Source organism: Cuculus canorus, chromosome 9 (assembly GCF_017976375.1).
Source record: "Cuculus canorus isolate bCucCan1 chromosome 9, bCucCan1.pri, whole genome shotgun sequence".
NCBI classification, from domain to species: Eukaryota; Metazoa; Chordata; class Aves; order Cuculiformes; family Cuculidae; genus Cuculus; species Cuculus canorus.
Genome location: NC_071409.1, coordinates 3,020,648 through 3,043,214, shown reverse-complemented (window position 1 = coordinate 3,043,214; position 22,567 = coordinate 3,020,648). Strand labels below are relative to the sequence as shown.

The following is a 22,567-nucleotide window of genomic DNA, read 5'->3' as shown; positions in this document are numbered from 1 at the left end:
TTATATTTACCGGTTAGTTAACTCCTCCAAAACCGAGACACTAATGGTTCAAAAAATAATAGGTCAGCCAGACTCCTTCAGAAGAGAGTGGAATTGGTTTAAAACCAGTTTCCCAGCTAGGCTTTTGAGTAGTAATGATCTTCTGAAACTACATATAAGCACTTTTGTCTTGCATGCAACAGCAAAGGCGTCAGCAGCGGGAACTAATGAAGGCACTCCAGCAACAGCAGCAGCAACAGCAGCAAAAATTGTCAGGCTGGGGTAATGTCACCAAACCAACAGGCACCACCAAATCCCTGCTGGAGATACAGCAGGAGGAGGCAAGGCAGATGCAGAAGCAGCAGCAACAGCAGCACCAGCAGCCAAACAGAGTCAGAAATACTGCAGTACGTACGGTATTTATCTCATCAGTATGTGGAAGGAAACAGTACGTGACAGTTCTCCGTGTCTGTCTGTGACTGTTGGGCCAGGTCTGGTGCAATAACCAGATCTCTTTGTTGTGTTTCAACAGCACTCTAACCTGCACACCAGCATTGGGAATTCAGTGTGGGGCTCCCTAAACACTAATCCCAGCAACCAGTGGGCATCTGACCTAGTCAGTAGCATCTGGAGTAATGCTGATACCAAAAACTCAAACATGGGTTTCTGGGATGATGCAGTGAAGGAAGTGGGACCTCGCAACTCGACCAATAAAAATAAAAGCAATGCCAGCCTCAGGTAGGAACTGGGGAAGGAGCTCTTGCAAAGAAAGGCAACTGCTCCCAAGCTGATCACTTAGCAGTTGCATCATCTTTGTGTATTTTCATTTGTTATGTGTCACTCAGGATCTGTTTTGACAACAGTAACAGCTACTAGGTGACTGTTCATTATTTTATCATCTGCTTGGAAAATTGGTTGATTCTTAAACACTGTTTGCATCTTGTAAATTAGTGAGTTGTTACGCTATACTATGTACTGTACTGTTGGCAAGTCTGGTGGTTTGTAATTTATATGTGTTTTCTTTATCTCAGTAAATCTGTCGGTATTACAAGTAGACAAAACAAGAAGGTGGAAGAAGAGGAGAAGCTGTTGAAATTGTTCCAGGGGGTTAATAAAGCCCAGGATGGATTCACTCAGTGGTGTGAACAGATGCTTCATGCACTCAACACAGCCAACAACTTAGATGGTAAGAAGTGGGGAGGAGAGTAAACGATCCACTGTGAGAAACAATATCCAGTTTGTTTCCTGACCAGAGAGTTGAGCGAAAGTTGTGACATCAAAGTAGTAGCTATAATGCTGTCTGCAAAATGGAATCATTAAATAGTGGTCCAAAGACCTGACTGCATCATCATCTCCATGGCTTTTGTTGGGCTGACTAATAGCGAATTAGAAACAGTTTCAAAGTCTGCCACCCAGAGCTCTGCTGAGGACTTTTGATGGTCCTAGAAGCATTGTCAGGCAGATGGATGAAGATTCAGTTCACCTTTAAGAATGCAGGCCAAGTTATTGTATGCCCCAGTGCAAAGCATTTGTTGATGTGAAACTGGTTGGGTTTTTATGAATTCTACTGCAGAGCACATAGAGGAATGCCTGGTCTGAGACCATAAACTGATACCTTCGTGGACAAAGCATCCTACTGCCACCAATGCAGACCTGTGCAAATCCCTGTGCTCCAGCAGCTACATGCTGCCAAGTTGTGGTTCTGTGGGACCCTTGAACCTGCATGGAGAACCAGTGCTGCCCCAAGAGCCAGGATTGCACCTCACACAGCTTCCCTTCTCTTAGAGGAGAGATACTAGAAGGAATTTGTTGACCCTGTCCGTAATAAGCTAACGAGCTGCGTGTGGTGTCTGAGGGGAGGCTGTGGCCCTGCAGTGCCGTTTGTGGGTCATGTGTACACACTGAGCTTCTGAGGTGGCAGCCGGTTGTCCTGATGTCTTCCTGGCCTATTGTTTCCTTTGCCCTTCTTCATGGTGAAAAATTCAATACGACAAAGGTAGTCTAAAGTAAAAAAAGATGATAAGGAAGGCTTGTGAGTGAGCCAGCTGTTGAGCTTGAGGTGCATGCAGGTCCGGTCAGGATCTGCGGAGTGCGATCTGCTGTGCCTCAGCCATAAAGAGACTGTGGAGGGCAGCTCTGAGGAGAGAGTTTTCTGTTTGGGCCTGGCATTAAATTTGTGCGTTAAAGCTGGTGTTGGCTAAAGCTGATGGGCTGACATACCCTTAGATTGTTGGCTTATCATAGAATCACTAGATTGGAAAAGACCTCTTAGATTATTGAATCCAACCATTCCTATCTGCCACTAAACCGTGTCCCTGAGCACTTCATCTACCTGTCTTTTAAATACCTCCAGGGATGGTGACTCAAACCTTGACTGTAAAACAGATGAAGCCGTGCGTTGCAGGGCTTTACTGTAGGGAACTTAAAAGGGCAAGCTGTTTGCCATGGCCTCTACATTAGCAAGTGTTTGAAACCAAGAAATCCAATGTTTGTATTTATTGCATGCACTCTTCACGTATCAACACAGATTCCCTCATGTTCTGCCTTCTTCTTGCAGTTCCCACGTTTGTTTCTTTCCTGAAGGAAGTAGAGTCTCCCTATGAGGTCCATGATTACATCAGAGCCTATCTTGGAGATACTCCTGAGGCCAAGGAGTTTGCCAAGCAGTTTCTTGAGCGCCGTGCCAAACAGAAAGCCAGTCAGCAGCGGCAACAGCAGCAGCAACAGGTAAATCTTAACTTGCTCCACTCCTTAGTGTATTGGGAATCTGAAGAGTCTGCCTTTCTGCTGGACAGTAGGAGGATGAGCAAGATTTTAAGCTACATGAAATGCAGAGAATAAAGCAGTTTTTAAATATTTGCTGCACAACTAACAGTTGAGGCCGAGTGTAGGTCAAGCAGTGTCTTGTCTTCCTGATCCAGGATACGATTCAGAAAGATGAGGTAGATGTGTCACATGGATGTGTCAGTGGCTAGTGCTGCCACACGTGATCTGTAAAGCGCTTTGGGCTCTCTGAATGTTTTCAATGTAAAACCCCCAAGCTTAATAGCACTTCATTACTTTGTACTTGCTTTTTTTTGTTTTCCCCTAGGATTCAGTGTGGGGAATGAACCACAGTTCGCTACATTCGGTCTTTCAGACCAATCAGAGCAACAACCAGCAATCCAATTTCGAGGCTGTGCAAAGCGGGAAGAAGAAGAAGAAACAGAAGATGGTTCGCGCAGATCCCAGCTTGCTAGGTCAGTTTTAATTTGTAGAAACTAATGCTTAATTTCGGAGAAACCTTCTGGAGGTTAGAATTTTTGCTAACCTTAAATGGGAATGTTGAATTTGAGCAGAAAAGGTAGTTGAGGTGTCTTCAGAATTTGTTTCAGTATTATTATCTAATGATTTAAAAAATTCTCTTACCAGTTTCATGGAAGACCTTTGTCAACTTTCCCTCATGGAAAGGCCTATTCAATACCTTGGTTATTACCTGGAAACATTTAAAGTGTTTCAGGTCCTCAGTTAAACTGCCTTTAGTCTTTTGAGCTGACCTATACCTATTTTATTGAATTACCTATAATTTATCCTTTTAAGAAAAGCAGATCTTCTGTTTCTTTGAGGAACAGCTTCTGAGGCTTGTCTTTATTCCTCCCTACATTTTTCACATGAGCTGACCACCCTGGTCAGGAAAGAGGCAAAGATCTTAATGAAAAAGAGATGAAAAGCAGTCACAATGGAGATGACGATGTTGTTAGTGGTCCTTTTGTGTTCTTTTTTCCTTTTCTCTATCTTAATCTTGATGTGAGGATGCTGGTAGTTAGCCAGCCCCTGTAGCACTGGTGGAAGGGTTTCTTTGAAGTGGCCTTCAAGATACAAGGGCATCATGTAAGTACCCGAGCAGAGAGCAGTGTGGGATGTAATGTTGCTGTAGTATCCTTGTAGAATAAATGTGTCCACATTTGTGCTGTATGTGACAAAAAAACAATCTAGGATGCCATACTTGGCCAGGATTTGTTGTGCTGGTGCTATTTAGCTCACACTGCTGTAAAGCAGCCTAGTGTTAACCACCTGTAAGTCACTGCCTTTCTTAAGGCTCTGACAGAGCCCTGCCTTTGTTTTTATCTTCCCTCTTGTTCTCAAAACAATTAACAATTAAATCAGTAATTTCTACACTGAAGCATACTGAACTCTTCAGGAGAAACCTGACTTGTGCCATCCTCTGGTCCCAGTCCAGCGGGGCTGATCTGGGTCTTCAGTTGAATAATTTTGAACGCTCTTTGTGTGATGTGAAGAAGAAATAACTAAACACAATTAAGAAGCTGCAGCCGTAAGAGAACTGGCACGTGCAGCTTAAAAAATGAGTGCATTTTGGTACACATGAGCTCCAAAACCTTTGGGTGAGGTACCACGAGAGGGAGCCAGAGCAGTTTTCTTAAACCTGCGGAACTGATGGGTTGAAGAGAGTGGTTGTGAAAAGCGGTTTGTTTTCAAGGACAGCCAGTCTCAAGACATTGAAACGTCAGGCTTGGGTTTAGTAGCCTTACACAGGAAAGCTTTCGTTTTCTCATACAGCATATGGGGTTGGTTAAACCATAAAACTTGGGTTTTGGTAGGGAACTTGCATATAATACGTTGGATTTTTTTCATTCTAGAAAATGTTTTTACTTTATCTCCCCCTTTTCTCATGTGCATCATGTCTTCAGCACTCACATTTCAGAGGTTGGGTAGAAGTTTAGGTGCATCTTGCATGTAGCCCTGTGTAACTTTGTACTTTTTCACGCTATATTCCTGGGAGAGGAGATGGCTATTCCATGTATTTCCGTATCCTTTTTGGCAACTAGATTTCCTAGGTGTGCATATTTAGACTTCAAAGTAAGGGATAGAATTGTTCACATCCCTAAGTGCTGACCATCATTCCACACTTGGATTCTGAGTTCACGAAATGTGTATTTCTGCCTCTTGGTCCATGTTGGTACGTGTTGATGAGTACCAGTTGACTCAAACGTGTTCGCTTCCCAGATGTTGCTAAGGCACATCGCTACTGTGCCAAGATGTGTTCTTCAGATCACATCATCTGAATGAAAGTTCAAATCAGTCTTCTGCCAATCTGTGTTTAAAGACCAAATGTTGCTTACATAAATTTGCAACTTCTTGTCTTTGATTTATTAAGGAAAAAATAAACAGTTTGGGGAATTATATCTCTGTCTTACTGAATTTTCCCCATAGTTTTTATTTGAGGAGTATTATTCACTTTATTACATGTCCTACCACATGTAACAGATGTTTTGCATCGAATAAGAGATACCACAGACAGATTTTTAAGAGGTCATCATAGAATCATGTAATGATTTGCGTTGGAATGGACCTTAAAGCTTATCCAGTTCCACCCCCTGCCATGGGCAGCGACACCTCCCAGTGGATCAGGGACTTAGAGCCCCATCCAACCTGGCCTGGAACACCTCCAGGGATGGGGCAGCCACCACTTCTCTGGGCAACTTGGGCCAGGGCCTCCCCACCCTCACAGGAAAACATTCATCTCAATCTCCTTTTTGGTTTGCAGGGTTTTCAGTGAATGCCTCATCAGAACGGCTCAATATGGGAGAAATAGAGACTTTGGAAGACTACTGAGCATGTGCAAATCAACTGGCTTTTCCTGCACCTGTTAACCATGGATTCTCCGTTTTGGACACAGTACTCTCCACCATGCGTCCTTCTTCTTCGCCTCGCAGCGAGTCACAGAATCAATCATCTCAGGCTGCTTCCTCTCGCCTCAGCAAATCCTTTCTGCCCAAGACTGCACAGGCATCGTTCCTACTGTCAGCCTAGAGTCGAGCGGACTTTGTTCCGAGTCCTGGGAGGGTGGGAGGTAGGACTCGTTCACAACAAGGCTGATTTGGGCAGCAAACTTTCACTGTGCTGTGATTTCTTCTGCTGACATACCTGGAAAAAAAAATTCAATTGGGATTCTGCAAACCGTTTCTTCCCTCTCCTGGTTACTCGTACCACATCCAACACGTGCAGTCACGGAGAGAGTGAGAGAGAGAGTTTGTGGTTAACAGATGTTGGTCAAAACCAAAATGCCACACAGATACTGACTTCCGCGCTCCATCAGGGCAAGAGGTGCTCTCCCAAGCCAGGAGTTGCATTCATAAGCTAACCTTAGAACTGGCGACAGCAGGAGAGGGGCGGTGGTGGGCGCAGTTTAGCTTGGGTTGGTTTGAAGTTGCACACCCCCCGCCAGCCCTTCTCAGCACATTATTTTTGGAGGGAAAGCTCGAGGCTGTCTTCATTAGGTGGTGATGCTGAAGCTGGTGGAGTTCCCCGTCGGCATACTCCGGCCTCCCTGGACATGTGGGAACTTCTACTCTGGGGAAAAAAAGGGGGTGGCATCTCTTCTTTCAGGTTGAATTCACCCCTTAAATGCTACCTTTGGAGGGTTAGGACCAGTTTATTTTGAGCTCTTTTCCTGCAAATTTGTCTCGTTTAAGAGACAGTAGGATCTTTACTGTGTGGATCTTTAGTCTTTGGTGAGGGTGAACACTGGCTTTCAGATTATGTCCCCCAAGCAGTCCTAGCTAGTTGTCATTTCAAGCAGTGCTTAGGTTAACGAGCAGAGATGCCCTTTTGTCACGAAGAGAGACTGTGGAGGGCGAAGCTATGTGCAATGATGGCCCTGCTTATCTTCTACAGCTTAAAGTACTTCACACGCCTTCACTGGGATCCATAATGATTAAGTATTTATGGAATCATAACCTTCCTCTCTCACCGAAAGATTAACACCACCTTCCCTTCTCCACCCACCCACGTGCACACACCACAAAAGAAAGAAAATGAAAACTGCCAAATGCACTTAGTTTCAACCCCCTGGTCCCATCTCCCATTCCCAGAGGGTTATAACCTGCCAAGGGAGATACGCTACAATTTTGGTGGAGTTGTATAAAGGTGTCTGTCTTTGTCATCACTGCCTAAAGAAAACAGTTCGAGTTGCTCAAGAGCAGTTTGGCTTTGGATTTTATTTCGTTTGGTTTATTCATTTTTGGGGTCACCTTCCCCTCCTCCTCTCTCTTCCCCCTGCCCCCAAACATGTACAGTAACTATACAGAGACTGCTGCAGACTTGTATATAGTTTTTGGATCCAATAGCATGGAGAGACTTGGAACTGTTGCAAATCTGGTCTCCCTGTCTCCTTTGCTTTGTAAATTCATAAAAGGGGGAAGAGGGGTAGTTAAAATGTTTACAAAACTTTAAACTCCCTCTGAACTTTTGCCAGTGTGGGGGGGGAAAAGAGAGAACTTAAATAAAACCTGGTTGTATTATATCTGAGAGAAAACTTTCTGCTTGCTTTTGTCGAAGCTCAATTTTGAGATAATTCCTGCTGTTAAAACTGACCCAAAACTTGAGTCTCATCAATTTCCATCAAGAACCAACAAGCAAATACACAGGATGTGGAACAACCACTGCTTTATTTCTTCCCTGGTGAGGAACATCAGTGGGTTTTTTTCTACTTGATAATTTTAGAGTTCAGGTAAACACCAGGAAACTGAGATTGGAAAATCCTGACAAGAAAGCTTTAATTTCCCCCCAATCTGAACAGAAACACGTGCATTCACGCTTATGTTTATGGAGGAGAGATCAAGCTCTGGCTGGTTTTCTCTTTCTGCAAACACTCGGCCATGGAGCCTCTTTTTGCCAGTTGGTAACCAACCACCCGCTTCCATTCCCTTCCCTAAATGAGAGGGTTTATTTCTCCCCTCAGCGTAAAGACCACATGGACACCTTGTAGGTTTCCCTTTTTAGAAAACATCTCATTTGCCTCTTTTTTTTTTTTTCTTGGTGCTTGTTTTTGTGTGGAAAATCCCAGTAAAAGTTGATGGTGAATGTCCTCCGTTCACATGATCACAACAGATATGAAGCCAGTAGAGAAAGAACTTGTATGGTAGCTTTGCATTATGTTTAGCTGGCGTTTTGGAGAGAATGGTACGTGTTTAGGCTGATAATTTGACTTTGTTTTAATGTCTTAATTTTTTTTTAGGCATAAGGTGTCTGGCTCATAAGTACTTTCTGTTTTTTAATGGTATGATCTAATTTCTACCAGATAATTTTGGACTGCTCTGTACTGTGTAACAAATAAGCAAGAGCCTGGTAATTTCCAGCTCAGCTGGGGAGCAGGAAAGGAACAATTTGCCCATTGCTGAGTGAAAGTGCAGAAATGCGAGCAGGAAAAATGTGCAATAATATGTTGAACCCCAAGAACCTCGCTGGGCTTCTGAGAGTTTGTAGCTAATGGTTCAGTGAGGGGGAGTGTTGCTCTTAATATCTGAATGTTGTGGCTTCTGTGTTTAATACAAAGGTAAGACACTGGCATTCAGGTTGTACACTCAAGTGACTGCCCTGTCTCCAGACAGGGCCTGTTTCTGCGTAGGGAGGATTACTTGTATCCGTAGGGATGGGAAAAATGGGAGCTACAGCTTTGTGTCTGTTGGCGAATATCTATTTATGTACTCACAGCTCCTTTTCAGATAGAACACAAACCTGGAAAGCTAATGGGGCTGTGATCCAGGTTTGACAGATGATGTGGAGTTTGATGCTACAGATGCCTGAGGTTTCTTTTGAGCACATTTCACCAGGTTACTTCCCAACTTCTGCTGCTGCAGGGGCAGCGCTCAGGCCTCTTTGGTTTTCCTGCTTCCCCTTACAGCCAGGCACTTCTACAAAGAACTGCAGCAAGCAGGATTATTTGAAAGGATACCTGAACGCTGCCTGGTAAAGAAAGCCAAAAAGCAAAGATATTTGTTAGCAGAACAATCTGGATCTGAAATTTAAGACAAAAACGACTTGTTCTGTATTTTCAGAGCTTAAAGAGCTGACGTTGGTGATATTTATGTACTTTATTACATCTTTTTCTGAACAGAAACTCAACTATTTTATCCTCATACCAACTTAAATCCTAATGAAATACTTCTGTCCCCTGACAAAAAGCTGGAGTGTTTCACTATTCACACCCTTCATCCTTTCCAAAGTCTCCAATGGTGCAAATGTGATTTGAAAGAAACCTCAGTTTTCATTGCTGTGAACTTTTCCCGAGCCCCCCTCGGGGGAGCAGAGGGCTCCTGGAGGAGGTCGGGTCTGCGCAGCTCAAATCCGTGGAGGATGTTGGCCTTGGCTGCCAAAGGAGGCTCTCATGGAAGACCGTCCCAGTTTTAACAGAAAGTTGTGCCAGCAGAGACCACCCACAGCTCCTAGTCCACCTCTGTAAGTATTACACACAGAAAACAGCGATGCTGCGGAGCCTCTCTGCCTCTGCTTCAGAGCATTTTAGCTTCAAAAGATTGAGACACTTGTTCTCCCCTGTGCCCACTCTGGGAAGGCAACCGCCGCCCTCCACGCCGAGGATAGAGCACAGCCCTCGAGCGCTCTGCTTGGTTAGGGGGTAGCTGCCCCAATGGCCCCTCTGTTATTTCCTGTGCCGTAGGATGGCTGGCCAGAGGGGAGGCATTCCAGGAGCATCCCTGTGTCCTCTGGGAAGGGTTGGCCAACAAGCGCGTGTGTGTGCGCTGCCCTGGCAGGGTGATGGGCGCTAACGGCTGGGCTGCCTATGGGGTTAGGCACAGATTTTAGAGGGTGGAGCTGCCTTCAGGAGGAGGTGTGCTCCGCAGTCGAGACAGTGAGCCTCTGCTGGGCTCTGCACTCTCTCTATTCACTTGCTGGTGTGAAGGAAACTTTTTTTTTTTTCTAATAACCTGACTGGACAAAGTTTTTATTATCCCAGTGAAATTTCTGAGTTATTTCGTACTTTGAAGAGTTTTAAGAATTCCTGCTGACGCTTTTCCTGAGGGAAGCCATGCCCTACCACAGAGTCCTTTGCCTGGTCCTGCTAACGCTCTGCGGCGTCCTGGTCCCTGCTGCGCTGGCAGGTAAGGAGCTTTGTTTGCATTTAAAGCCCAAAAGCATGGGAGAGCTTTTACTAACTGTCTCTCCTTTCCTTGCGTACCTCCTTTCCCACCTGTAAGTATTTATTGAGTCATGGAAATGCTTTGGAGTCTGGTGGCAAGTACGAATATTTTCTCCATCCTCAAACCTTGTTTCTGTGGAGGAAAAGAAAGAAAATATGTGTTTTTTTCCAAAGCTGAACAGCAGTAGCACCTACGGGAGCATTTGTGGCGTTTCAGGAGACAGGGCAGGAAAAATTTCTGTCTGGCTCAAGCGTGTGTGCGAATTTCTGGTTCCTTCTATGTTTTTTTGCTACGGCAAAGCCCTTTGCAACTGCTCTAAGTAGCAATAGGAACGTGTCTGTGACAACCCTTGGCTTGGTCAAAGGCTGCAGTGTCTAAGCTGAGGTTGTCTGGTACGAGGCAGGCGGCAGCTCCAAGAAGCCACACGGCTCTCACTGGAGTTGAGTGAGGTGATGGAAATGGTCGGTGTCAGACATATATTCCATGAGGGGCTGTTTTAAGGGGTTGGTTAGTGATTCCAGCCTTAGCTGCTCCCGGCTTTAGCACAGCTATGCTGGCTGAAGGGGACCAAGGGTACAGTCGGCCTCAGAGGCAAGCTGGGCTGAGCTGGGCTTTGCCGGGGAAAACTGGATTCCAGTCCAACTCCGTGGATGAGCTCTGAGTGTACGGGTGGGAACTCCTATGGGGAACTGCCTTCCCTCGGGGCCTCTTTCCTGAGTGCAGGTGAGGATGAAGGGATGGCTCAGGCCAAGATAACAGCACAGCACTTGTTTTTTCCAAACTCTTCGTTTGCCTTCCAAGACCTGGAGCAAGGCTGGATTCCAGTTCCCTCTCAGGTTGGTCTCAGCGTCTTGCCTAGCAAGGAGATCCTGGCCAGCAGTCTAGTAGAGTAAATGATTTATTTTTAAAGGAGCTTTCCTACAGGTAGGAGAATTTACTGCTGCGCAGAGCTTGACCATGCACGGGTGCAAGAACAGGACCCCTGTAGCTGGTATTTTCCCCCACAGAGCCTCCCCTTCTAGGACACCTCTCTGGGACATCTTTAAAGTAACTAACAAATGCGCACTAAAAAGCAGGTGTTTTCCTTCTTAAACCCTGAACTTTGGTTTTTCTGTAGTGGAAGGTTAATTGCTTAAGCACAGTTTCAGTTTGTCGCTTGCTTGCGCTCCCAGAGTGGCTTTCCCAAAACCAGGTAAGGGTTTTTAACTGTTAACAGTATTTCACTCTGCAGAAATTGGTTCATTTCCAGTGAAAATTTCATCTGCTTCCTCTCTGAGCTAGGATTTCTTTGACGCTACCTGAAGTTTCCAGTATTCGGTGCTTATTTGCTCTGTCTCCTGCCTTGCCAGCTTTCCTGTGTACTTGCTCTTGGCTCGGTGTCGCAGCCATGATTTGTACCAAACTGTCTCTGCCTCCCTGTGTCACTTTGCCCCATGAAATACTCCCAGTTCGCTTGATTCCTTTACTGGCGAGTCAGAGTGGGGCAGCGAGGCCAGGAGCTCCTGAAGAGCTTGGTGCTGATGAAGGCCACATTCTGATCCTGGAGCATAGGAGACCCCCTGTGCTTTCTCTGTCACATTTTAGAGGCTTGAGGCCCTCTGAAGCTTGTTCTTCTCTGCTACCTCATAGCAGGACATGAGGAAACCAGCCCGTATAGTCAGCCATCCCCAGAGCAGGAGGATTTTCTGCTGCATTAGGAGTTGGGGAGGTATCCCCTCCCCCCCCCGAGACAGGCGCACAGTGGAATTTTTTTCTGCTTTCCACCCCTTTAGAAAAGGAAATTTCTTGCCTTGTGCAGACAAAGAAGGGAAGGACACCCAGACAGCGCTCTGGTCTCTGTGCATACACATGCAGCCCTGCCTTTCTGTAAACAAGTTTATTTAACATTCACGAGAACCGCAGTGCTGTGCGCTGCCCCACACTCGCGCTCCTGCGCTCGCCCATCACAGGCTGCCCTTTGTGCTCCCTGTGAAGGCCTCTTTTCATCCGTGCGCTGGCCCGGCGCCTGCTGTGGCTACCTGGGGCTGGACAGCCCGGTGCTGGCCTCGGAGTTCACCCAGCCCCTGCCCTCCCGTGTCAGCACCTCGTACTTAACGTAGCAGAGCCCACCATGGTGAGCAGAAGGGGAGCCTGCCTTGGAGAGGGCCGCAGCTGACCCTGGCCATGCGCACCTGAGGTCTGGAATGAGCCTTTCCTGCCTTCTTGGATTTAATTCTATCGCAGTGGTGACACGGGGCTACCTGGTACCAAAACCCTGGGGTAAGTGCTCAGAAGTTCAGTGAGATGAGAAGGATCTCATTGGCAGCTGATTCCCATATGGGAGCATTTTTGGGGTGCTGGTGGGTCATGTACCTTGATCTGGCTTCTTGCCCAGCCAGTCTGGTTTACTGGTCGGTGTGGTCCAGGCTCTGTGACTGCAGAGCGTGAATTTCTCCTCAGAGTTCCTGGGCTCTTCCCAATATCCCGTTTGTCAAAGATGGGGAACAAGCGAGTCTTTAACCCTCTTTGTCCACGTCATCTAGGTGCAACACGAGACAGAGACAGTTCAAGGACTTGCCACACACCCAAATCCTCTCTGCTTCTTCTTCCTCCAGCCCCTGTGGCACTTGGGCCCGGAGCGCAGGGGGATTGTGAAGAGTGGAGTTTTCTTTTTCTATCAGCAAAACCAGTTTCAATTCACTGAATGGATTCAGAGCTCCAAGTGAAGTGGAACTTAGTAAAAAGCCTTTGCCGAATTAATTGTGTGTGTATTTTGTCACTGAACTCTGATGTGGGCTCATGAACGTCTTTCTTTTGAGCTCATATGGAAATACGTTTTACGGCCGTAGCACATCTGAATGCACATGGGGGGGGAAAAAGCAGCAGAGACAGAGAGAGTCTCTGTTATGCTGAAGGAAAACGTACAGGAGAAGACCTTGTCCAAGGACATCATTCTGTAGCGACTCATGTGTCTTAATTTTCAACAGGGGAGTAAAAGATTATTAGGAAGCTTTTAAAACTGAAGTTCTAGAATGTAAGGATTGGTAAATAGGTTCTGTCAGTCAAATATCTTAAAACGATATAGTTGTCCCACCAGGTCCCCACCAGCTTACAGCAAGTCTTTGTAGACCATGACTCAGAGTTGCTCAGCACCAGTGCTCCTCGTAGGTTACTGATGTTGGTACCAGCTCCTGGTGAAGGTTACTGGGCTGGAGGTGGAAAGAGCTCCAGGAAGCAGCACGTGGCCGTAACCTTTCCCCCCACTCCCTGGATGGATGTAACATGGAGACACAAACATCTGGAATTAGGTGTACAAGCCCCCAGGTTTGGTGAAGGATGTGAACGGCAGAGCTGAGTGCCATTAAGCTGATGTATGAACTGTTGTTATTGAGGAAACTGTGCAGTGCTCAGGTTACAGCGGGTGCCCTTGCTTCTTCCCAAGGACTGCTGAGCATCCATGTCCTTACTGTCACTGTAAGCTTAAACTTGTCACCCCGTGGATGAGAAAGTCTCATTGTCATCTCCTGTTGACAGGCTGTGAGGAGGATGAGGTGCTGAAACCAGCTTCTGCAAGGAAGAGCACTGGCCACTGGTGAGAGTTCTCCAGGGATGAAGATGTTAGACGGCCACATCTGCTGGGCTTGATGTCTCGCTCCCTGCTTGTAGGGAGCTTCTGGTTGGTTGTTTGGGATATCTTGGAGGATCATTCAGATTTGATTGGCTTCCTCATGGGCTTGTGGAGACCTTCCCAGTCTTACCTTTCAGCCACTGACTGCCTGGGGCATCGGCTCCCGTGTCACTGTGCTGACGGTTCGCTCCATCTCCTTCTCAGCATGGAAAAAAGGGGTTTGTCAAGTTGCCAATGGTGTCATCCCTTGTGGGTCTCGCTGCAGTCCTGGTGGGGCCCTGTGTCGTTCGGGAAACTCACTGTCTATTTCTTTATAGTGTAGTAGCTCCAATATTTCCTTCCCTTTTTCTGAGCTCAGTTGTAACCGACCTGTGCAGGGAGAGGGAGAACACGCAGTGCAGTAGAGGGATTTCCCTGAAGTAAGGCAATTTGTGGTGTGGGTGTGTGGGAGAGAAGCGGTGCCCTCCTCAGCCTGGGCTGGTACAAAATACTGCCCTTAGTCCATTTTTTCCGGATTCCATCCTTGCCTCGTAAAACCCCACTAACTAAGACTCTTCCACGTCTGTCTCTTGAGTGCTCACAAACTCAGTGGAGCAGCAGCTGCTCTCTCTGTACCCCAGGGCCGAGGCAGCGCTGGTGCTGGGGCAGAGCTTGCTTGTGCTGCAGGGTGAAGGTTTCTTTCTCCTTGGAGCACCCAGCGCTGCAGCGGGAAGCCTTGGCAGTGCTGGGCTTACCCTGGCAGCTCCCCTCCGTTCGCCCACCTGCTGACTTGTGCCAGGCAAACAAACACCACGAGTGCACCAGGTGGGAGTTCCAGAGCCACGACCAACCCCATGACTGATGCCAGCACAGCTGCTGCTTGGTGCTCTCACCTAGACCTGAAACTCCTGGTCTTGTGATGTTTGATGTGTTTTGATGGTGTTTCTTGATAGTTCTTTATTTCTACCAAGTTCTTGGGTAACAGGAAAACCGTGCACTACTTTGCCTTTGATATTTGGTTTCCCTCGATTGCCCCGGCTCACTTTGCGTGGCAAAGTGCTGTGCCCTGCCCCAAGACAGGAGGTCCTTTTCCCTGTGGAGGGCGCTGGGACGGTGACTGGCAGGGATTCGCTGGGGCGCACAGACCATGCCCTCCCCATCGCTATCAGGACGACCGTGACCGCGCGGGTGGGCAGGCCTGGCTGCCCGGGTGCCTCTTCTCTTGTAGTTTGTGTTTAGAGTGCTGCATATGCCCCGGGAAGTGGAGCTGTGGAGGGAGAGGGTGATCCTGTATGATGTCAGCAGCGGAGCAGAGAACACATCTTCCTGGCCTGGGCCCCGTGCCTGTGCTTGGAACCTGTCTGGATGGAGTGCAACCAACAGGCCCTCGTGTGTCACTTGGATCGGGGCACTCTTTATTAGTTCTGTTTGTGGGTGTTGGCTTTAGCACCTGACACAAGCTCCGTCCTTCCCTCTCCTTTCTTGCTTTTCCTGGAGAGGGCCGACACGGGTGTGTGGCATTTAACACTGTGACCGGAGCTCTGCCGTGCTCAGCCAGCAGCCGCGCGGCCCGGGTGCTGCGGAGGGGAGCAGGTGGGACTTCTCCGGTTGTTGAAAAAACCAGCAGGATGCGTGGGGATGGTTGGTGGGCGGTTGGGCTTCTCCCGCAGGTGGGAATGGAGGCATGAGAGGACATGGGCTGCTAGTTTAGGAGGGAACGTCAAAGCCATGGAAAGAAAAGTGCTGGTTCCCAGCAGTTTGTGCTGGAGAGACCCACTGGCCAGTGGTTTTCTCTGGGGATGGTGCCTGCATTCGGTTTTGTGTTCCCCGACCCTCCGTGCCTGCTGCACGGCTCTTGGCGTTGGCTCTGGCAGCACCGAGGTGCAGGAACTGAGGAGACCAGCAGGAAGGCCTGGCTGTTGATGCTGTTCAGGCGCAGGTGTCTTTATGTGTGTGCACGACTGCTGCTGAGCTGATGGCTCCTGTTAAGAGGCACCAGACCCGACTGAAAGGAGTTGTGTTTCCCTTGGTTGAAGCGCCGTTAAAATAAAACCACAAGAACTCGGGACAGAAAACTCATGTTTAGCGCACTCTGCTCTGTGTGAGGGAGATGCCCTGAGCTAATGCCGCTGGTCACCTGCACAGGGACACACTCGGCTCTTCTGGCTCTGAAGAGAAAACCGTTCTTGGGAAATACAACAGTGATGCCATCCCCGCGTGGTGGGATTGGCTGCTGTGTCAGTGCTGGCTCTGGCAGTGTTGACACAGTCGGGAAGGTCGTAGCTACAGTATGAGTCTTCCGTGTGGAGTTTCTCCACCTGCCAAAGCAGCCAGGAATTAGGGCTCCAGAAGTGACGTACGTTTGGTCTGTGCCTAAACCAACAGCTTCCCGATGGCACTGTTGCCAACTACGCAGCCCCAGCTCCGCTCGCTTCCTTTCCCTGTTGTTTTAACTGCATTAACTCACTAAATCCTCTGTTTTCCCCTGCTCCGTCCTCTGTAGCTAAACCGCAGGATTTATAGAAGAGCAGTCTGCTGGAAATGGCACTCTGGAAGAGCCGCTGGGTGGGATGGGAGTCTGCAGCTCTGCTGGTTGCTTGAAAGTCCCAGCTGTCCTGCTGAAAGTCTTGCAACTTTTTTATGGCTGTAGGAAGGACTTCCCAAACTCATTTAGGTCCCTGCTGAGTTCCCTCGAGGCTGCCGGCAGCCTCGAATGGCTCCGGGGCCGGTGGGAGCTGCTCTCCACAGTGAGCCCTGCGGTAAGTCCTGCCGGCGGGTTTGTATGGGCAGCAGAGGGGAGCGCTCAGATGTTGCTCCTCCTGCTCCTTTTGGCGCAGCGCTCCTGTGGGAGAACACACTTTGGTGGAGCCCATTAGCACCGATTCTTCAGCTCACTCAAAATGCTGGCTGCCTGCAGGAGTCGGGGGGGCTCTCCAGGCACAGAGAGTGGGGAATGGCGCTGCTGGGATGCGCTGCTCCCTCTTGCTGAGCCAGGGAGATCCTGGGGAGTCTGAGTCCCACTATGCCGGAGTCGGGATGCCTGGGAATACCTCTGCCTTGTCTCTGGGAGCCCAAGCTGTTCACTCTGTCTCTTCTGCTGCCCTTGTTCCCAGCCCAGATAACCGTGGTGTCAGTTTAGGTGGGGCTCTGGCACTGGATGGTGTTTGCTTCCTCCTCCTATCCCCCTTTTTTTCTCCATCCCAGTGCGACATTCCCAGTGGTTTCAGCAGGGAGCTGAGGAATGTCTCCCGCTCCCGCCGGAGCCCACCTGAACAAGACCAGCATTGATGGGGAGCGCTCGGCTCAGCCACACACAGACAAGGAGGGCTCTCTGGTTTGGTCCCCGACCCCACAGGGGGAAGAAATAACTGGAGGTGAACGGTCGCATCAAACGGAGCCCATTGTGGCTTTCATCTGCCCGGCACGGCGTGGAGGTGGAGCAGAGGGAAGTCGAGGCTCTGGGGCTCCTGTTTGGGAGTCACATCCTGTGCAGCACCAGCGCCTCTGGCATCCTCACTGCGTAGGCTGGTGGCGCAGGACAGAAGGGCCCCGAGAGGCTGTGGATTGGCTAGTGCAGGTGGCCCGGTGGCTTCTGCCTGTGGCAGGAATGTGACAGGCCCTCCCAGCCCAGTCCCACGGGCACCCGTGAGCAGCCTGGCTGTGGATGGCGATGCAGGGCCTGTTCATGCACGAGCAGAGGTCGTGCGGTTGTGGGGAGCTCCCTGTTGTCCCGTGTGTACCGTGGTAACACTGGGTTGCCACAAAAGCCTGTGGCCACGTGGCTTCTCCAGGGCGTGGGCATTGCCTTTGGGTGTTGTTGGGGCTCTGTGGAGCTGCTTCCTCGGGTCACCCTCCATCCCTCCTGGGGCACTCGGCAGCAGCCGGAGCCCCGTGACCTGCGGCTGTCGCCAGCAGCCTGCGGCCACCCGTGTGATGGTGGGTGCTTCTTTCCCAGCAGAGTACCCGCAGGGCCCGGTTCCCACCCTCTGGAACGAACCACCCGAGCTGCCCTCTGGCGCCGGCCCCTTCGATGCCGCCACCACCACGGCTCGGCTGTCGGATGCCACCGCCTTCCCCCCGTACACCTCCGAGCTGGAGCCCGAGGACACCACCCACCTGCACCGGCTGGACACCGGGGATGGTACGTGGTTGCCTGTGGGTTGTCCTCCCTCTGGATTTGATCTTTATGGGCTTCTCGCTTCCCAGGAGGTGTTTGAGCCACCAGAGGTGGCCTGTCCCCAGGGACTTCCTTGCTGAAATGCCTATTCTGCGGAGTGCCTGCCATCCCCAGGGCTGCTGCCGAGGCCTCTGTCCCTGCCCTGGGGACCTGTCACAACAGGCACCCCCAAAAAGGATGGGCTGAGAGTTGGGATTGTTCAGCCTGGAGAAGGCTCCAAGGAGACCTTAGAGTGACCTTCCAGTACCTGAAGGGGCTACAAAAGAGCTGGAGAGGGGCTGTTCACAAAGGCTTGTGGGGATAGGATGAGGGGCAATGGGTATAAACTGGAGAGGGGCAGATTTAGACTGGACTGAGGAGGAATTTCTTCATGATGAAGGTGGTGAGGCCCTGGCCCAGGTTGCCCAGGGAAGCTGTGGCTGCCCCATCCCTGGAGGTGTTCCAGGCCAGGTTGGATGGGCGTTGGGCAGCCTGAGCCAGTGGGAGGTGTCCCTGCCCATGGCAGGAGTTGGAACTGGATGGGTTTTAAGGTCCCTTCCAACCCAAACTCTTCTATGACTCTATGACCACACCTCAGCTGTGTGGGACATAGGGACAGAGCCACCATGGTCAGTTCAGGGAACTCTGGGGCACAAGTGTGGTGCAATGACTGGAGACGTTCTAGTGGGAGGTGTCATTGCCCACAGCAGCGGGGTTGGAATTACATGATCTTTAAGGTCCCTTCCACTCCAAACCATTCTATGATGTTGCTGGGTGTGGGGTGATCCCTGTAGCCCTTTCCCCCTGGCACCCACCACCTCGGCTGACCTGACGCCACCTTGTTCTCTGTCCCTGCAGGCTCGCTGGGGCCTGGAGCTATCGGTGCCATTGTCATCGCCTCCCTCCTGGGTACGTCTGTGCTTGTGGCCTTGGTTGTCATCACGCTGAGAAAGTTCTCTGCCTCCTGAACTCAATAAAAGATTTTGCTGTAACACAACCACCCCGTCTCCTGCCCTCAACCTCAAAGATGGAGCTGCTCCCCATCTGCCCGGCGCAGAAATGCTGCTGCGGATGCGGCAAAGGGCACTCCAGGCCCCAGGTGCTTTTTGCTCTTAGCATGTGGCTCCCTGGGGGGCACCCAGACCTGGCAGAGTCACCTCTATGGTCAGGAGGGACCAGTGGGAGCGCGTGGCTCTGAGCTGGCAGCAGTGCTCTGTCTGGTCCGGGTGGTGGTAAGTGTTGGGTGTCACCCTGCACAGCTTTCCTTGGGCAGAGCCGTTTGGTGTAAACCACCCTGATACTTCCCCGTCTCACCCCACGTTCACCCTGCGTTTGGGCCATTTGTCCCTCACCGGTCACAGCTGAGGGGGGCTGGGGAGGAGGCGAGCAGGGGGAAGGAGACACACGTGTTGCTTTGGCGCTGGCTCGCTCAGCTATATTTCATCACACAGAAAAACGAGACGACGAAAAGTTCCCCTCAGTTCGCAGAGGCCGGGGGGGCTCCAGCCCCTGCTCGTTGGCCCCAGGCCTGGCCCTGGACAACACGTGAGACCACTGAAACGGAGGCGTGCAGGGCTGGGTCTGTGGAAAGAACACTGGATGCCACTTGGTGCCTGAAAACGGCACAGCCTGTGCCTTGGGTTTGGAGTCCTAAAAAGTCACAAGAGAGCAGGAGGGGCCAGAGCGAGTCCCAGGTCTTGGCACAGAGGCACGGCATGGCAGCCCTGAGCCCACGGAGAATTGCGGCGAGGAACTGGCATCCTGGCCCTGGGGAACCTGCGCCAGCCCCTCCAATGTTTCTGATGGTAAGGGAGCATCTCTGAGCCTGGAAACGTCCCAGCTGGGCATGTGGGGCTGTAGGGCCTGGACTGGGCTGACTGCGGAGCTGGAGGAGTCGGGATGTGGCCATTTCTCAGGTCATTTTAAGGATTTGGAGCTGGAGCTCCTCTGGGTTTTGCATTAGGGAATTTGTGGCTGCTGCAAGGTCTGGACCCTGAGCTGGAGGTCTGGTTGTGCCCAAAGCTGTCTGTGGGGCACTGTCGGGGGGGGTGATGGGCAGTGTCCCCATTAACTGAGCCCAATGCATTGGACTGGAGGCTGTGGTCCCTCCCTGGTCCCAGCTCTGGGCTGGGATGAGATGTGCGGGGCCCTCTCCCTGGGGTGGCCGGGGCAGGCACAGCCCCGCTGGCGGCTGCCGTGTGCTGCTGTGTGGCACTGAGGGGGAGAACGCCTTTGTGCTCCCTGCACGGCTGTGGCTCCCTCCTGGTGGGTGCTGGCGGCTGGCTCAAGCCCTCCCGGCGCGAGGCTGACTCTGGGATGGCTGTACCGGGGCTGCAGTGACAGTATGGACAGCCCCAAGGACAGCCCTGGCCCTCCTGCAGCTGGATCCAGCCTCATGCCACACATTCTACATGAAACCTAGGCCTGTGTGGCCCAAAGGCCGGCTCCAGACCCTGCTTCTGTGGCTCCCTGGTGTCCTGCTCTCTCCCTACAGGGCCACCAGCACGGCTGTGCTCTTCCGCTCTGTGTGTGGGGCTGACACACGGCTCCGTTGCTCTCTGTCCCCTTTTTGAGCACAACAGGAGCGCACGGCAACGCGCGCCGCAGTGCCTGGAAGACTCCATTGCGGTCTTACAGAAAGATGCCAAAGAACTGATTTCCCTGATGGATCCTGGCAGCAGCTCGGGAACAGCCCGTGGTTGAGAATTCCTCGGCTGTGGCCGCGTGTGGGGCTGTTTGGAGCAGGATGGTAGAACAACAGGCAGCTGCCGTGGGTCCGTGCCCTGGCTGATCTCGGTGCTGTGCCCTGGGCTTCATGCAATGCTCAGTGCTACAGTTGGAAGGAGCGAGGACCCATCTCTGTGGGCGGTGGAGGATTTGCTTATATACAGAGGTGAGCCTGTACAGGGAGTTGGTGCGCGCAGGCTGTGCGCAGCTGCGCCGTGTGGGTTACAAGCATGCAGGCAGAGATCGTGGGACAGCGGCTCCTGGGGTAACGTCACTCGCCTGCTGCGTGGCAGCTTGGCTCTGCTGGTGCTTCCGTGGTCGGTGATGGTGTGCGAGCAGGCGCCCTGCTCTGTGCCTCAGCAGCAGAGAGCACGAGTACCGGATCGGCTGGGAAAGGCCGTGGTACCAGGCTTCGACAGAGGGCTGCTGGCTGGGGAAGAGCAGCTGAGGCGTGGGGCACAGCTCAGATGTGCTTTGAGGCCATCGGGCAGGCAGAGGCGTGAGGCTGGGCTGCTGCCGGAGCAGGGCAGGGCAAAGAGCGCTTTGGAGTGTTCGGAAGCAGATCGAGGGTGTGCCTGTGGGAACGGGCCCAGAGGCTTTGCAGCAGGACTGGAGAGGTGGGGTTCTTGGGGCTGGTCCCAGCCTGGAGCCAACGGATTGCGTGAGACATGGTCAGACACCTCCTTTGCTTCTATCTCTGCCCCTGACAAATGCAACTTTAAGAGGGCCCCAAACTCAAAAGACAGTGATGACCTGCGAGTGCTCAGATTGGGTGACGTTAACTGCTGTTATGTTTGTGGCCGCGTGCCTGTCCCAGGGCGGGACAGGGGTCCGCAGGCTGGCACCCTCTGGCCTCCAGGCTGTGCCTGTTTGGCTCGTGCTCTGCGGGGCTTTACAGAACACCTGGAAAAGGGTTATTTCAGCCAGGTCGAAGTGCTGACTTCCAGGGAAGGATCAGTGCCGCAGGAAGCATGGAGAGGAGCCCAGGAACTACAGTCTGTCTGTTCAGGGGTGCCTGTGCCTGTTTTGGCACACTAGGTCCTGCACCACAGCCCGTGGCACCATCTGTCCTCTGCCCCTCTCCCAGAGGCACTGCAGACACTTGGGGACGCCGGCGGTCATTGGCGGTTTCTGCTGCCCAGTTTCCTCCGCTGACTGTCATCCGACTTGTGCACTCGGAAACACTCCTTCAAGTTCTGAGCTCGGATTTTGGGGTTCAGGATCTCTTCCCCCATAGAACTGGGGAACCAGCCCCTCTCCTGGTCATGAAGACGCTCCCCAAATATCCAGCCTGAGCAGAGACAAGACAGAGGTGTAAGTGGGGAAGGACTGGCCCTTGCTCCTGCACTGGGATAGTTGCGCTGGAAAGAGCCTCTGGAGCTGGCAGTGCTTTGTGGAAGCTGCTCAGAGGCCTGTGCTGGAGGAGATGAAATTTGTAAATCCAGCCAAGGAGCCAAGGAGCCCCACACCCCTGAGTAACGCTGTGTTTGTACAACTGGCTAAAATGATGCCAGCAGAAAGCAGGCACTGCTCCACTTTGCTGCCCCTGATGCCACAGGAGCAGCCCGCAGCAGAGACCCCATGGGACTGAGCTTTCTAGCTACAAGTGTGCCCTGGAGACCGGGACAAGGTTGGCTGCAAAGCATCATCATGGGAAGAACAGCTCTAGCCTGCATCTGGAGTGGCTGCATGAGCCCTCCTGTGGCCTACAGCCAGTGCCAGGGTGGCTGTACCAGCTCTGCCACAGCTCAGGGCAGCCTGGATTTGAGTTTGTTCAAATTTTAGGAGGAGGCGGTAGCAATCTCGGCTGCAATGGCAACGCTGAGGACTCCCCCTGGCAGGAGGACCCCTCCTGTCTGTTTGGCAGCCACCCACCTCGAGTGTTGCCCACCCTTCCACAGGCACACCCAGCCCAGCCCCATCCCGTCCCCTGTACCGTCATCTGTTTTGTCCAGGATGTTGAGGACATCAGCCAGTTCTAAGGACAGCTCATCCGGCTGCTGGGCCACGTAGGGGTGGACGCACTGGATCTGCGGGCAGTCTGCCAGGGAAGAGGGCAAGAGTGAGGGATGGGCTGCGACAGAGCCCGCTGCAGGACAGCATGGCTCAGGTGAGTCTAACACTGTCAGCTCTGCAAACGGTCCTTCTGATCTGGTAAGAAACCCTGCAGAGGCTGAGGGG

The 22,567-nt window shown here is 51.3% G+C and overlaps 3 protein-coding genes across 22 annotated transcripts in view; 2 read left to right on the top strand and 1 right to left on the bottom strand.

Moving 5' to 3' along the window:
- The window catches only part of GIGYF2 (GRB10 interacting GYF protein 2), a 77,437-nt gene extending 70,176 nt beyond the window's left edge, over positions 1–7,261 (top strand). For 3 of the 12 annotated variants that reach the window (XM_054074655.1, XM_054074654.1, XM_054074663.1), the window contains 6 exons: positions 183–395; positions 512–717; positions 1,011–1,165; positions 2,537–2,706; positions 3,071–3,218; positions 5,525–7,259. In XM_054074655.1, the coding sequence (XP_053930630.1) occupies positions 183–395; positions 512–717; positions 1,011–1,165; positions 2,537–2,706; positions 3,071–3,218; positions 5,525–5,592 (960 nt within the window). In that variant the 3' untranslated portion in view covers positions 5,593–7,259. Of the gene's footprint in view, positions 1–182; positions 396–511; positions 718–1,010; positions 1,166–2,536; positions 2,707–3,070; positions 3,219–5,524 lie in introns of all 12 variants that reach the window. The other 9 variants (XM_054074658.1, XM_054074664.1, XM_054074659.1 and 6 more) reach the window with 5 other exon arrangements.
- Positions 7,262–7,799: 538 nt separating this feature from the next.
- Positions 7,800–18,655, top strand: SNORC (secondary ossification center associated regulator of chondrocyte maturation). Of its 6 annotated transcripts, none has more exons than XM_054074690.1 (4): positions 7,800–9,216; positions 9,734–9,878; positions 17,459–17,644; positions 18,518–18,655. In XM_054074690.1, the coding sequence occupies exons 2-4, from the start codon at positions 9,806–9,808 to the stop codon at positions 18,625–18,627; spliced, it is 369 nt and encodes a 122-aa protein (XP_053930665.1). In that variant the 5' UTR covers positions 7,800–9,216; positions 9,734–9,805; the 3' UTR covers positions 18,628–18,655. The 6 variants fall into 6 exon arrangements, with proteins under 6 accessions (XP_053930665.1, XP_053930666.1, XP_053930663.1 ...); XM_054074685.1 differs by lacking the exons at positions 7,800–9,216; positions 9,734–9,878 and adding exons at positions 12,129–12,176; positions 16,708–16,877 and having other exon boundaries at positions 17,462–17,644; XM_054074686.1 differs by lacking the exons at positions 7,800–9,216; positions 9,734–9,878 and adding exons at positions 16,216–16,262; positions 16,708–16,877 and having other exon boundaries at positions 17,462–17,644.
- Positions 18,656–21,498: 2,843 nt separating this feature from the next.
- Positions 21,499–22,567, bottom strand: part of NGEF (neuronal guanine nucleotide exchange factor) — a 40,667-nt gene continuing 39,598 nt past the window's right edge. For all 4 annotated transcript variants that reach the window (XM_054074670.1, XM_054074671.1, XM_054074672.1 and 1 more), the window contains 2 exons: positions 22,323–22,427; positions 21,499–21,677 (listed from right to left, as the gene is read on the bottom strand). In XM_054074670.1, coding sequence (XP_053930645.1) covers positions 21,505–21,677; positions 22,323–22,427 — 278 coding nt within the window. In that variant the 3' untranslated portion in view covers positions 21,499–21,504. The remainder of the gene's footprint in view (positions 21,678–22,322; positions 22,428–22,567) is intronic.

Excerpts from the sequence above, each read along its gene's own strand:
- SNORC (XM_054074685.1), top strand. The coding sequence starts at position 16,745 with ATGTCTCCCGCTCCCGCCGGAGCCCACCTGAACAAGACCAGCATTGAT. Across the intron at positions 16,878-17,461 it reads GGGGGAAGAAATAACTGGAG|AGTACCCGCAGGGCCCGGTT; the intron begins GTGAACGGTCGC and ends CTTTCCCAGCAG. Across the intron at positions 17,645-18,517 it reads CCGGCTGGACACCGGGGATG|GCTCGCTGGGGCCTGGAGCT; the intron begins GTACGTGGTTGC and ends CTGTCCCTGCAG.